This window comes from Sander lucioperca, chromosome 10, assembly GCF_008315115.2.
Source record: "Sander lucioperca isolate FBNREF2018 chromosome 10, SLUC_FBN_1.2, whole genome shotgun sequence".
Lineage (NCBI taxonomy): Eukaryota > Metazoa > Chordata > Actinopteri > Perciformes > Percidae > Sander > Sander lucioperca.
The window spans coordinates 39,754,698-39,770,781 of record NC_050182.1 but is presented as its reverse complement, the minus strand read 5'-3'; the positions used below and the strand labels follow the sequence as shown (position 1 = coordinate 39,770,781).

General features: G+C 42.6%; 1 protein-coding gene across 3 annotated transcripts in view; it reads left to right on the top strand.

Annotated features, from left to right (window-relative positions):
- cdk14 (cyclin-dependent kinase 14) overlaps positions 1-16,084 on the top strand; it is a 246,282-nt gene that overhangs the window by 91,367 nt on the left and 138,831 nt on the right. For all 3 annotated transcript variants that reach the window (XM_031322846.2, XM_031322849.2, XM_031322848.2), the window contains 2 exons: positions 3,707-3,801; positions 9,003-9,065. In XM_031322846.2, the coding sequence (XP_031178706.1) occupies positions 3,707-3,801; positions 9,003-9,065 (158 nt within the window). The remainder of the gene's footprint in view (positions 1-3,706; positions 3,802-9,002; positions 9,066-16,084) is intronic.

Genomic DNA, 16,084 nt, shown 5'->3' with positions numbered 1-16,084 from the left:
ACTGCTGCCCCCTGTTTTGGTTTGAAAACTCCGGGGTTGCTTTGTAGTCAGGACAGGCACAAACGGAAACTTTGGAAAAGACGACACAGGTCATTCAATCTTATCAGTTAGGTAGGCTTACATACCTTTCAGTAACAGTTGGAGCTCATTGTTGGTTCTTTGTCCAAAGTATTTTCTGTATTTTCAACTTCTACATCCATGATTTTCACCCGCAGAGAAACATCAGACAACCTGCGTGTGCGTGTGTGTGTGTGTGTGTGTGTGTGTGTGTGTGTGTGTGTGTGTGTGTGTGTGGCACCTGAAGCTGGATGGATGGACTTTAAGAAGACACACTCACCTTCACACGCACGCATGACGCATTTGAACTTAAATGAGAAAATGATTCTGTCCGTTTGATTGGTGTATGATCCAGGCCTGGTCAAGTTAGAGCCCCACACACACACACACACACACACACACACACACACACACACACACACACACACACACACACACACAGTGTCCAAACTCTCCCTGTGAGCGGATCAGAAAGCTGCTTTGAAATTGAACTAATTCAGCAATTACTGAGCAGGACGCTCCCAGCCCTGACATGTGAGCTGCATCACAGACTGCTGCTGAATAAAGTAATATATCCAGAGTGCGTGCGTGTGTGTGTGTGCATGCCTTGCTTATTAAAACTGCACACACTCACGCCCATTACTAGAGATGGGGTGGGTGTGTGTGTGCGGGGGAGGGAGGGTGTTGGATCTTCAAACTGGTCACAGGATCTTTGAGGTATCTGACTGTAGCACTAACCTCCTGCTTACTGCCGTGTCAGATTTTTTTAACAACCTTTAGGTATTGCTACAGGATGAATGTATTCATGAGGGCCCATCACTCGCCGGCTCTCTGAGGATCTGTGCGCCAAAGCTCGCCTGTGCCCTTGGAAAAGAACTTTGTGTTTTACTTTGCTAAATTAATCACATTGGCAACTGTATGAAAATCCCGTCTCTGCTTCATAATAAAACTGCACTTATTATGCTGCTCTCACAGCAGCACTCCTAATGAAACTCTTCCCTGTACTGTGTTGCCTTACTGTGGCTGGATGACTTTTTCTGTCATCTGTTTGTTTGCCTGCAAATCTATCTCTGTAATTACCGGAGAAAGCTTTGCAGTTTGTTGCTTAAGTATAATCGTGCCTCTTCTCCTGTCTCGCTCAAGTATATATACAGTAATGGCTTCAGAGTCTGGAATAGTTCCATTATGGGAAAAAAGGGATGTTTTTCTAACTCATCAGTATGGTGATGGTGAAATGGAATGCCATTCCAAAACATTTATTAAGGCCACAGTGAAACCTTGACAGAAATATGTGGGCATCTTCTATTGATGAAGATATATTCATCTTTATTGACAGGATTTTTTAAACTTGAAGCACATACTTACCCTTTTCATTACATCAAACCCCATTTTGGATACCCCCACAGCACTTTTTCAGGAGTAGCCATTCATCCATCCATCCATCCATCCATCTTCTTCCGCTTATCCGGTAACGGGTCGCGGGGGTAGCAGCTCCAGCAGGGGACCCCAAACTTCCCTTTCCCGAGCCACATTAACCAGCTCCGACTGGGGGATCCCGAGGCGTTCCCAGGCCAGGTTGGAGATATAATCCCTCCACCTAGTCCTGGGTCTTCCCCGAGGCCTCCTCCCAGCTAGCCATTCAACTTATTTACATTCTGTAGAGTTACCTTTTTTCATATAGTGTAGTAGTTTTCATTGGCATTGGCCGAGTCCAACTTGCCTCTGCAGGACTGAACTTGCACACCCACACAGGGGATTCAGAGAAAATGATGCATGCATGCATGTACTGAACATGAAGTAGAACAGCCGGTGCGTGCGCGCAAACCATATTCAGTATTGAATATTGAGTCATGAGTTCAGTATTTTCATGTTGAATAGAATAGGTCTATATTGTCATTGTCAGGTACAACGAAATTAAAAGTACTCTCCAGTCTTTGCATCATTTATTGAGTCTATAAAAATATAATGTAAGTGCTAGTGTTACTTAAAAAAAAAAAAATAGAAACATATAGCAGCATTAGCAGCATACATAAACACACCCAGTCATTGCATAAAACAGTATGAACATACATCTACAGACATGCATACTTTCTGTCATTGCATTGATCTATTTTGGACGACATTGTTAACTGTCTTCTTTAAAGTGGACGCGATGGATCCTCTCGGCCTATAAACTGATACATAAGTTGCTTACAGAGAATCTGCTCTGGTTTGCTGCCCCCAGAGGTTGATTCTCAGGGATTCACGACTACTGATATTTGCTATTTGCCAGGTTTTTTATAATAGTAGTCGACATGTTGCTATGTAAGACAGATGCAGAGAGAGAAGTTCTATGTTACAATTAAAATGATCTCATAGGAGGCGGGTTTAATGACCTGATAGAGGAGCGTAGCTTACCCAACGTAAATACTGAACGCAACTGGAATACTGCGCCCAGCGCAACACAGCAGGCTAATGAAACTCACATCAAACTGTCAAACTAGGCGGCGCTGTTCAAATCGCTCGCTCAGAGCTATGTCGTTTCATTGCTCTGATTGGTTGTAGGTCTATCCAATTGCTGGTCTATCCTTGGTAATCGGAAATGAACTGAGAGGTTCCAGACTTATACACATTTGCAAGTTAGTCTAGTGTTGCAGGCTATGAAATGTTTATGAAAACATACTTTTCATTACAATCAGTTGTAAACAAGGACTGGAATCTTAACGATCATAACTTTAAGTGAACTTCTATGGGACATAAATATATAGAATTATAATAACAATAAAAAAGTCATCACTTCTATAAAAAAAAGTCCTCCTCAAGTCCTTTATGGCAAGTCCAAGTCCTCACAATGCCAAGTTAAAGTTAGCATCCAACTGCAGCTCTCCCTTTTCTCTTGCTTTGGTGTTCTAAAATGAACCAGGACTGCCTTTGTGAGAAATTAATTGTCAAGTCACAGGTCATCACAAGCAAATCAAGTCGTGAGCTCTGTCTGAAAGCTAAGCATTATAATAGAAATCATTTGTACATCTTCCTTTCAAAGCTGTTTTTTAAAAATATTTTTACGTCAGTGAGGCCAAGCCCTTCAAATGTGTATGCCTGGTGATAAAGTATTCTCGTCTTTCAACTCAAAAGTCAAGGTTTTTAGAGGTGTAGAATTTGCTCACACAAAACGGACCCTTACCGTTTCTGTAAACCTGTGCTGGCTGGACATTTAATTTGCTTTTATATATCTCTGTCTATTATTTGCAAAATCCTCCCGGTTTGACTCAGATGAAGCGAATCACATGGGAAAGTCTTAACAACTCCATCCCAGAATGTGCTAATCACAGCCAGCCTCCACAGTAAGACTCTGTAAGCTTTGCCAGTGAAGTAACAGGCAATTTGACCATCTCCCCAACACATCCTCTCACTGCTGTACTTATTAACATTGTCCATTACATCATAAATGTGTTGACAAATGAGTGTGAGAACTTCCCGCCGTAATCTACCCTGTGTTTTCTTCCTCTGTTTGAATCTTTTCCTAATCCCCTGTATGTATGTAGTGAGGCTTATGCAGGGGCTGTGTTGCATTCTAATGCTGCAGCTAATGAAGGCGTAGATTATAGCAATTCCTCCGGTAGCTCAATATGTGCCTCACGTTAACTCTCTGTCTCTTCTGTCTCTGCAGCATCTCTTCTGAAAGGCCTGAAGCATTCCAACATCGTGCTCCTCCATGACATCATTCACACCAAGGAAACCCTGACTCTGGTCTTCGAATATGTGGTGAGTCTGCACACTGACATCACCCAATCAGACTCTTTTTGGGCGACAGTGGTGACGAGTAGCATGAAAGACCGGAAATTTGCGTAAGGAGGCAGGTTGGGGTGGTGGATGGGTCAAAGTACACAGGACTTTAACCCAGGAGACCGGGGTTCTTGTCCCGTTCTTGTCCCGTGTGTCACTGAAAAGTACATTTTGTAACCCCACCCACCAACTTTTCCCCGTTCTTGTACTGCATGTCAGTTAAACATACGTCCCGACCCAGAGCACCACAAAGTGATGCCAAGAGTCCCGACCAAGCGCGTCTAAATATGAAGCTAAAGGAGACTTTTTGGGTCTATAACAAAAGCCAAAGGCACCTGACCAAGCTTCGCTTTTTGACACTATGGTAGTGAGTATGTGTTGGGGCGGTGGTTAGTCTGGATCAACGGAAGTAAATTTCCAGGATAAAGCTTGACATCCGGTCTCTGTGTGTTGCCATTCTTAAAATACAACAATCTTTGAGCTAGCGAGCTGCACGCTGAAAATGTCAAGTTTTGAAGAAAATGTGGAAGGTGCAACAAGGCAGGCCTGGTTCTTTAGGGGAATGATTGTAAAGATTTACAAAGAATATGTTTAGGACATTTCCTATCTAACTGGGAGGTTTTGGGAGCGATTGGTGGGATTGCTGTGGACGAAGTACACACGGAGATACACTGGTAAGAGCCAATGAGGTTTAACCATGTATCAGCTAGTTTAAATAGCTCACGTTACCATATTGTGTCAACAGTTAACTTCATTTACTATTTAATGTTCCACCAAAACAAGTTCCTTCCTGAGACTATTTAGCAGAGCCACCGTCGCTGCGTCCGGAGCTTAGCGCTGCCCAAGACGATTGTGATTGGTTTAAAGAAATGCAAACAACCCAGAGAGTTTTTTTCTTCTATCATAGAATGTATTGTGGTGTAGCCAGACCTTCCTCAACAGTGGTGTGGAGATAGAGCTGGACATGCAAGACTAGGCGGAGGGTAGAGGTCTGAAATAAGTTTGAGAATCAGACACACGAAGGGCAGTGTTCGTGTGTTTATTTAGCTTGATTGTTTTGACCTTTGTGTCTGCTTGCCGATTGAGTTTCAGTTTTTAAGACTCTGCCCACAGAAAGACGAGCTGTGGATATTTTGGTTGGCATACTGTTGTTTTATAGGGCACTAGGAGAATGTTAAAGCAGCCTGAGCTTTTTCCACCATAGGATGGCAGCCAGAACAGGGTTTCCACTGTGTCTTAAAAAGTCTTACATTTCTAAATAAAAACATATATATGCTTTTTTTATTCCGTGGTGCTGTAGTTCTTTCTTTCGCTAGTCCAAATGTAATTTTGCTGTATTATGACTGCAAATGAGACCAACCAGTCTCTTTCGAAATGTACTAAAGACATAACACAGATTTTATTCTTCAGCTTTGGGGACATGCAAGTTAGGTGATACTTGGCTTGAAAAAACTGAGTTAAGGGCTTAAATGATGTTGCGATAAAGGTCTTACATTTCATTCATAATGGTCTTTAAAAGTCTTAAATTTGATTTGGTGAAACCTGCAGAAACTGTAACTGCCCGGTCCAAGGCGAACAGGATGCCCAGACTCAATTCATCCCCACGGAAATATCTGGGTGACATCATGATCACTGCATCCATTTTTATCTGTAGTCTGTGATAATAACACTAGAAACTAGTCCACATTGTTCTAGCAAGCAAAAAGCAGCATGGAACTTTTTTCAAATGTTACAACCCTTTATAGTTCAGAGTCTTTTAAAATCCAAAAACTTTGGGATATCTTTACCAGTTCATATTAAAACATATTTTGTAGCTAAATACTTTGCGCATTGTTAAACATTGTACTAGATAGCTTTTTGGACAGAAGTGGAAAAGTTTCAGAACAGTCCAAATCCTGTGTTATCCCTTGGCATATTTGGCTGACAACCATCGATGGTCCCATTGATATTCAGGTCAATCTTTGATCTTGAAACGCTGAACGAGGCCAAATCTCTCAACCAGAAGGAGCTTACTCAGCTTTCCACCACTCCTTCAGTTAATGAGACTGAAAACAGTGCGATGTCCCCTCATGGTAGACATAACGCACGTCAAAGGTTCAGCTGTTGAAGGAGATTTGGTAGGACATAATTGATGCTCTGCAGGTCATGTTTTGCATAAAGTGAGAGCAGAGGGGGGAGGTCAGGTAACCCCCCCCCCACCACCACCACCACCACCACCATGTCGATGCACCGACAGTTTTGTTGTCATTACTTAGAATTCCTCATGGGGGAGACAAAAACTACGCACTTTAGCTTTAATAAGTATATATTTCAATTGGGGTGCAACACAATTGAATATGAATATAAGCAGTTACTTGCTTTTCCATTGATGAATTTAGCCTGGTGGCAAATGGCATTTTTTTGACTAAAGTGTTAAGTTCCAAGCTATGAAAAATGTGGGACTGCCAGTGGTGGAATGTAACTAAGTACATTCACACAAGTACTCTACTTAAGTACAAATGTTGAGGTACTTGTATGTTACTTGAGTCTGTTCTTTTCATACCACTTTCTACTTCTACGCCGCTACATTTCAGAGAGAAATATTGTACTTTTTACTCCACTACATTCATCTGTTACAGCTTTAGTTACTAGTTACTTTACACGTTAATATTTCTGCACACAAAACACATGTAGTTTATAAAATCTGATGTTTTATTCTAAAGTAAACTAGCCAACAATATAACGTCCTACAAGTCCAGCTGAGATGATCAGACCATTAAACACACAACTGTTTGGATCCTTTACTCTTACTACAATGGGAGGATTTCTTTTTACTTTTAATACTTTACACATTTTTTTTTTATACTTACACACTTTTACTGAAGTAACATTTTCAAAGCAGGACTTGAACTTGTATGTATTTTTACAGTGTGAAATTAGTACTTTTTCTTAAGTAAACCATCTGAATACTTCTTCCAGCGCTTATCAGCTCACAACTTGTAAAAAGGGATTGCTTCATTTTAGAGGGCCGCAAACCAAAATGGCTGGGACCACTGGTCTAGTCGTATAGTCATTTTATCTTTTCAGTACGTTCAGTTTTTGAAGGCTATCTGCAACACATGTACGTTGGTTTTTCATCAGTCCATGGGGAAAACTTTGTACAACGACCCTTTAATCCGGCTCGAAGGACCATGTAACAATTTTCTAAAATGTGAGAATTCTTCTGCTTTGAGTACTTTAAATATTTAAAGTACATTCCACTGATGATGCTTTCATACTTCTACTTGAGATACATTTTCAATGCAGGACTTTTACTTGTAACGGAGTATTTTTACAGTGTGGTATTAGTACTTTTACTGCAGTAAAGTATCTAAATACTTATTTCACCACTGGGAACTACTGGTTTGATGTTGATCCAGCATCTTGTTTTTAGGGCTGTAATCAGTCTGTGCCTGTTTTCCATACAGAGGGCTTTCCAATCACAAACACCAGGAAATTGTTCTCCTCTCAACGCTAATGATGATTGACAGGCTGAGGAGGAAATACATGGGGAGACCGGACAGGGAATTGTGGGGGGAAAAAACAATGAAATGCATTTACTGAGAGACAGGAAAAAGTAAGATGGACAGGCGTGTCCATGCTGGAGCATGTGTCTGAATTATTCAGCAGATGAGGCTGCACTGGTGCAGGCAACATGGGAGATTGGTGAGAGTGTAAATATCAGTGTGATTTCAGAGCCACTGTGTCCTCCATCCCCAATCTGCTAAGAAAACACAGAGGTGAACGGCAGGTCGGCATCGCTGCATGGATGTCTTACCAGTCAGTCGATGACAGCAGCTCAGGCTTCAGATAAATCTCCTCACGTCTCACATGGTGAACACTACCCTCAAGCAGAAACCACATCCCTTAGATTACTCAACGTCAAGAAGGAAATGTTCTACTGTATATGACCAAAGTATGTACACTGTTAGAAAAGTCCGAAGAAATACTGGCTAATATACTGTGTTAATATGAATTAATGAATTTTGTCAGAATACAACATTAGCAATCTGCTCGGAAATATGGGATAGGATTCAACACAATGTAACTCTGCTAAATAAAACACATAATATCCATTGTTAATTTAACTTAGTGTTTAATATATATATATATATATATATATATATATATATATATATAAATACAATAAACATTTTCTATATGCTCAGTCTGCCTTTAAAAAAACAAAACAATTCCAGTGCTGGTTCCATGGTATCAGAATTTTGGACAGTCGTCATGGAAACATTAATTGGTCATGTGACAATGGCTGGGAAGATTGGCAGAACAAGCAGCCAAGTGACAGTACTCTGATCCAATGGAAATCACAATTGTCAGATTGACAGCACTCTAGCCCAATAGATTGGGGGTGTCAATCATATTCCGGGGGGGGGCCAAGTGCCAAGTTATGTCACACTCCAAGCTAACGTTAGTCAAAGTGTTGACATATGAAAGCATCAAACATGCATTTTAGATGAAGTAGTTAAGATTATATCCAGTTGTTCCTTGTCCACTTTCTACCTGGAAGTTACTGGAAACAAACATTGTCAGACAGAACCATTTTGACATCCTGTCTTATCCATCACATATCACACAACACATTCTCGTTCCCATGGTGTAAAAAAACAATGCCTGGTCAGGTGCCTTTGGCGTTTATTATTGACGCAAAAAGTCTCCTTTATCGTCATACTTAGACTCGTTTGGTCGGGACTCTTGGCGTCACTTTTTGATGCTCTGGGTCGGGACGTACGTTTAACTGACGTGCGGCTCAAGAACGGGACAGTTAGGTTTAGGTGATGATGGCTGGGGGTTAGAAAATGTACGATTCAGTGACACGAGGGACAAGAACGGGACATGACCCCCGGTCTCCTGGGTGAAAGTCCTGTGTTGTTTGACCCATCCACAACCCCAACCTGCCTCCTTACGAGGATTTTCGGTCCTTCATACTACTCTCTACCGTTGTCTCTCTTAATACTACGTCATCTTACAGCGCCGCGGTGGAGCTGCTGCTCTGCCCGGTGCGTTCCATACAGACGCTAAAGGGAGATTTTTGTATCTGCAGGGTAGCGTCTGTATTTTACGAGTTGGGAGTGAGAACAGGTTAAGCTTTAAAACTTTCTCATGGTGCTGTATTAATATTGTGCTCTTTTGCTTTTCTCTTACAGCACACAGACCTGTGCCAGTACATGGACAAACACCCTGGGGGTCTCCATCCAGACAATGTGAAGGTACAGTATGTATAATTATGCCAGTCACAACAAATGTAGTTTAATGAGCAGGTTGTCTTAAATGCTAATATGGTGTGGATGAGAAGCAGGAAGAGATGAGATGGACGACATAAAGAACAGGGCAGCAGTGTAACCTTGAAACCAAGAATGGAGTCATATTGTAATATTTTGTAACATTTTAGGAGTCCCTGTGATGGTCTACTGTAATGGTTATCAACGTGAGGGTCGGGACCCTCTATAGGGTCACAAGAATAAAATTGCAGGGTTGAACAAAATTAAGTTTCTCTTTGTTCTTCTGTAAAATTTATTTTTTTAAGATAATTTTTTAGGCTTTTTGGCCTTTAATTGATAGGACAGCCGTAGACAGGATGGGAGGAGCGAGGGGGATGACATGCAGTAAAGGGTTTCGGGTTGGACTGGAACCCAGGGCGCCAAGAATATTGGATAGTTTGACCTCTTCAGGCCAACATTTTTTTTCAAATAAAAGAATCCGTGAGGACAAAATTGCTTCATTTTAGGGGGCCCCAAACGGAAATCTCTGCCACCACTGGTCTAGTCATTTGTTCGGTTCGTTCAGTTCCATTCTCATTGGCTATCTGTAACACCAACCCGTTTTTACTCCGAACTCGTAAAACACAAACGCTTGGTCAGTGTCTCTCAGTGTCAGAGACGACGCAAAAATCGCCCTTCAGCATGTGTGTAGAACGCACCGGGCAGAGCAGCAGCAGCTACGCGGCGCGTGAAGAGGACGTAGTATTAAGAGAGACAGCAGTAGAGAGTAGTATGAAAGCCCGACATTCCGCGTAGGGAGGCAGGTTGGTGGGGTGGATGGGTCACAACACAGGACTTTCACCCAGGAGACCGGGGTTCATGTCCTGGGTGTCATGTTTCCTAAACCGAACTGTGTTTGGATAAAACACTTTTAGATATGACTTTTAGCATCAATAACAATGCCAAAGACACTGACCAAACGTCCGTATTTTACGCGATGGGAGTGAGAATCTGTTGGCAACACAGGTGCGTTGGTTTTTCATCAGACCATGGGGAAAACTTTGTACAACAAACCCAAGCAGGGCCCAAAACAAAGTGCTTGCAGCATTAATACTATGAGCATATGAAAATTTGTCACTTAATTTGCTGGCGTGGTATAGTGAAAAGCAAGCAGGACAAAAATATTTTAGACAGTATTATAAGCATAAATTGTGGGAGGAACAGCAGCATCCCTCCTTCAATGCTGCATGTGTTATTTTCAATGTACACTGTATTGGCTGTTCTACAAATGCAGATGTGTGCACGTCCCTTCATATGGCAAAAGCCTGATTCAATGGAGGAAAAATCCTGCAGAAAAAGTTGATATTCCATCATCGGCAACAGCTGCCAAGCAGCCCACAGAAAGGAAGACATCTCAAAGAGTCTCAAAGACAGTCTGACAATAAACCTGTGTCAGTATCGGCGAAGCTTTTCAAAGATGGAGAGAAAAGGTTGCTAAGAGTTTAGCCTTCTGCTAACCGTAGCCAAATGCTGATGGCTGCGGCTAATTCAAGTTCATGTTTCTGTAGCGAGCTAGAGCCTCGAATCACAGTGTGTCATCCCAAAGGGTTGCCTTTAGACTGCCTACCCCAGTGCGCCTGGGTAGCACATCTGGTAGAGTGCGCGCCCATATACAGAGGCTCAGTCCTCGGTGCCTCAGGTGCCGCATTTTCGACTCCAACCTGCGGCCCTTTGCTGCATGTCTTTCCCCCTCTCTCTCCCCTTTCATGTCTAAGCTGTCCTGTCACAAATAAAGGCCTAAAATGCCAACATATAAATGAAAGACTGCCTACCCCAGCTTTAATGTTTAAAGTCCATGCCATTACGTTAGACATAAACCTTTGTGAGACTGTGTTGGTAAAGCTGGTTGATAGTCAGTCCCTCCAGAAAAATGCGATTATGCGATCGCATAATTCAATGCATAATCAGCCAAAGTCCGCGTATTTATGCGGGGGCCGCATTTTTTTTTAAATACGCCGCACTTTCGCTGCATAAATTGCCGATTTCCGCGCAAAATATGCGGGGCTTGCATGATTTCATAATCCCCACATTTACGTTGCAAAAAAGTCACATATATCTTAGCAGAAAGTTGAAAAATGTTGCGTTTACTTCACACAAGAGCAGCTTCAGTTATGAAGTGACGTAATTATGCGACGTGAACATCATCGAAAAGCTGCAAACCCCGCGATGAAGCCACGATGAAACCCGTGGCTAAGTTCCCGCAATTTTTGCAAGTTCCCGCAATTTCATCGCATAAAATTGCATAAATATCCCGCATATTCCATCGCATTTTTTAAGAAAACGTGCCGCATAATCAAGGATTTTTGCCCGCAACAATTACAAAAAAAAACTCCGCATTTTTCTGGATGGTCTTGATAGTACGACGGTGAACTCACTCACTCAGTGATATTTGTTATGTTTGTGAGAGGGTGTCAGTTACATCAATGAGGTAAAAAAGAAATAAAATAATGGAGTGAATGAGGCCATGTGATGCGGCTAATTCAAGTAGGGCTGCACAATTAATCGCAATTGTATCGAAATCGCAATATGGACTACTGCAATATGCAAATCGCAGGGGGCCGCAATATTTGTTAATGGCAAAATATGTGCCAAACCATTCTGAATAGATTATTGTGTTGCTACAGAGATGTCTACAAATCCTATCTTACAGACTTAAGAAAAAAAACTTTGTTTGGTAAAGATCCTCGCAAAAATCACACTATAATCATTTTAATTTCTTTCAATGTTAATCATTTTCAATGAAAATGAGAATGATACAAAAACGATCATTCCCTCCAATATCGAGAATCATATCGCAATCGCAATATCAGTCAAAATAATCGCAATTAGATATTTTCCTCGTATCGTGCAGCCCTAAATTCAAGTACATGTTTCTGTAGCGAGCCTCATCTCAAAGGGCTTTACAGAGATAGGACGGTAATTGCCTCTATGTAATGGCATCAGGATCCCAATGACGATGAGCACGATTGAAATGGATGAGCAACCCGTTCTCACTCCCAACCCATAAAATACTGACGCTTGGTCAGCGTCTCTCAGCGTCGCACGCCGACACAAAAATCTCCCTTTAGTGTCTGTATGGAACGCACCGGGCAGAGCAGCAGCTCCACCGCGGCGCTGTAAGATGACGTAGTTTTAAGAGAGACAATGGTAGAGAGTAGTATGAAGGACTGGAAATCCTCATAAGGAGGTTGGTTGGGGTGGTGGATGGGTCAATCAACAAAGGACTTTCACCCAGGAGACCAGGGTTCATGTCCCGTTCTTGTCCCGCGTGTCACTGAAACGTACATTTTGTAACCCCACCCACCATCTTTTCCTAAACCTAACTGTCCCGTTCTTGTGCTGCATGTCAGTTAAATGTACGTCCCGACCCAGAGCGTCAAATAGTGACGCCAAGAGTCCCGACCAAGCGCATCTAAATATGACTCTAAAGGAGACTTTTTGCATCAATAACAAACGCCAAAGGCACCTGAACAGGCGTCACTTTTTGACGCGATGGGAGGGAGAATGTTTGTGCATGACTAGTACTCATACCCCAGCTTAAATGACATGCCATAATGTTGGACTCAAACCTTTGTGAGACTGTGTTGGTAAAGCTGGTTGATGGCGTGATAGACTCTTCCTCTCCTCTGTAACATGACATGAGTGAACACCCAGTGATATGTGTCCTGTTTGTTGTCAGTAACATCAGCGAACAGGTAGAAAGAAATGATGATGGAGTGAATGAGGCCATGTGTTGGCGGTGTTGGTGGGGGGGGTGTTGGGATGTGACAGTTCAGGCTGCATCTGTTATGTAACAGCTCGTACCTTTTTTGCCATTGAGGATTTACATAAGTAATGAGCGTTTCACCTGCTGACAGCAGCCTCGCTGGGATTTAAATGAATAATTTAGGATTATTCCGAGAGAGCGGAGCGAGGTGTTGCTTGGCTCCCGCTGATTCTGTGATTTATCGGTGAGCGGCCTGAGTTGTGGTTTCTAATCGGGTGATAGGGCCTATGGCTTTGTTCCTGTGCAGTCGTGTAATGCAGGCTGCACTGGAACTACCCAGCATGAATAACAATGGTTGTAATAATCCGCCCCAGTGAGAATGGCATCTTTATTCTTTTGGTATAGTTAGACTTTAATATTGGAGCTTTTGGTTATCTCTGTCATATGTCAAAGTGTGCATTGAATTTCATTTGAAATGAGATTTAAATATATTTTATTGTGCCTATAATGTACATGGCATCATATATGCTCAGACATTTTTTTTTAGGTTTAGGTGGGGTTAGAAAATGTACTTTCAGTGACACGCGGGACAAGAACGGGACATGAACCGCGGTCTCCTGGGGGAAAGTCCTGTGTTGTTTGACCCATCCTCCCCCCCCAACCAACCTCCTTACACAGATTTTCGGTCTTTCATACTACTCTCTACCGTTGTCTCTCTTAATACTACTTCATCTTACAGCGCCGCGGTGGAGCTGCTCTGCCCGGTGCGTTCCATACAGACACTAAGGGGAGATTTTTGCATCGGTATCTGACGCTGAGAGACACTGACCATGCGTTAGTACTTAACGAGTTGGGAAAGAGAACGGGTTGCAACCGCGGTTAAAGCGCTCTGTGCTGGCTAAGCTATTGTTTTTCTACGGGGAGAGCGGTGTAAACCTAATGTGATGGCAGTGCACTGGCAAGTTAAACAAAGTGCATTGTGGGAGTAGACATCAGGGAGGAGGTCTAATGAGGCCTGGCAGCTGACAGGGAAACAAGCCCAGTATAATGGCCACCAAGAGACTCCGATTGTGTTTTTGAAAGAGGAAGGTCTCATGCATTAGCATCAAAACCTCTTACTCTGATTGAGTCTTCGAGACCATTATTAGATTAGAGTAGATCAACTTTTATTGATCACAAATTACAGAACGGATTAATCACAAAACGTGCATGTCAATTAATAAGCTTTTTGCTTAGATTCCCCTGCTTCCAGTCATTATGGTACGCTAGGCTAACCAGCGTCTAGTCTCACATTGCCAGACCTTCCTCCACAGCTCTTCAGAGGAAGGTCTGGCTAGTCCACACAGCATTCCGAGAATGGGAGAAAAACGTGCTCTGGTTTATTGGCATTTCTTCCAATCACAATCGTTCTGGGCGGCGCTCGACGGAGCATCGGTGCCTCTGCTAAATAGCCTCAGGAAGGAACTTGTTTTGGTGGAACGTGTACGTTCAAAAGTAGTTTTAGTCGTGCAACAGAAAACTCAGATTGGACAGATAGTCTAGCTAGCTGTCTGGATTTACACTGCAGAGATCTGAGGAGCAGTTAACCATAGTCCTCAGAAATCCACCAGAGTTTAGAACGCCAACACAAAGAAAGAGGAAGGTAACAGACATCCGGCCGAATTTCTGGCGTCGACTGAACAATCCCTGGAATGAAACCTCGTTGATATAGACTAGCCAGCGTCCAGCTCTGTACTGTAACACACAGACACGAGATCCATGTCAATCTTCTCTTCTCACTCGGAGAGAAACTATGGGTGTGTCAGTGATGTGATGTCAGCAATCAGTCAATTTGGACCCAAACACAAGCAATGTGGAGGAGGTTAATGTCTGTTATTAGTGTGTTTCATGAGTGACTGTGAGGAAGTCCAGTCACTCAACCATCCTCCTATTTACTAATCGGAAACATAGAAGCTATTAGGCCCTCCACTGCTGCTAGATCAAATTAACATTTAGAGACACACTCTCTCACTGCTAATGTAATTATTGGTCAAGAACCAGAGAGGTGTGTGTGTGTGTGTGTGTGTGTGTGTGTGTGTGTGTGTGTGTGTGTGTGTGTGTGTGATATGCGATATCACAATATTTTTGACCAAATATATCGATATTGCTGCGATATTGTGGGGTTGACAATTGGTGCGTTCACAAAATAATCACACAATGAGTTTGGTGATAAATAAGCATCAGTAATGATACAATGACTTAGTGGGTAAAGGCAAATAGAACAGCTAACAGTCTGGTGAGTTTAGAAAATGACATCACTTCACTGCAATGCAGCCGTAAAACCAGGAAAAGACAACACTTATTGACATGTTGTCATATTACAATATCCAAAACTTAAGACGATATCTAGCCTCATATATCGATATTGATAGAATAATATCGATATACTGCACTTTGTCTGTGTGTGTGTGTGTGTGTGTGTGTGTGTGTGTCTGTGTGTGTGTGTGTGTCTGTGCGCGTGTGTGTGTGTGGGTCTCTCTTTGTTTGTGGGTCTCTGTGTGTGTGTGTGTGTGTGTGGGTCTCTTTGTTTGTGGGTCTCTGTGTGTGTCTGTGTGTGTTTGCGTGTGTGTGTGGGGGGGTCTCTCTGTGTTTGTGGGTCTCTCTGTGTGTGTGTGTGTGTGTGTGTGTGTGTGTGTGTGTGCGCATGCGTGTGTGTGTGTGTGGGTCTCTCTGTGGTTGTGGGTCTCTCTCTCTCTATGTGTTTGTATGTGTGAGTCTCTGTGTGTGTGTGTGTGTGTGTGTGTGTGTGTGTGTGTGTGTTTGTCTCTCTTTCTCTGTGTGTGTTCCTGCATTTTGAAAGTGTCTGCTTGAAGGAGAGGATCCAGTGTAAAATCTGTTGGAAACTTGTGTTGCAGTTTGTCAGCAGTGCTGCTGTAATTGAACACAAGTACAGTAGTATGAGCTCATGCAGACTGCTGCTGAAGTGCTCCTCTTATTAGATTATATGTAGTCAGCTGAACGGCTGTGTCTCGATGACATCTCCACAGATCAATAGGGAAATTGACACCCACAAACCATGAGTACAAGCCAAATAACAGCTCTTACAATTGCATTACAAGGGAAGCTACTGAGAGCACATTGCTCATCAGTGTCATCTCAAGATTAAGGACAGGTCATCACAGCAGCTGACACGCAGCTGATCTGCACATCAACAAACTGTACTGTACTTGTGCAACACCTGAGAGCACGTCATGTCAATGTAGGAGTGGGGGAAAAATATTGA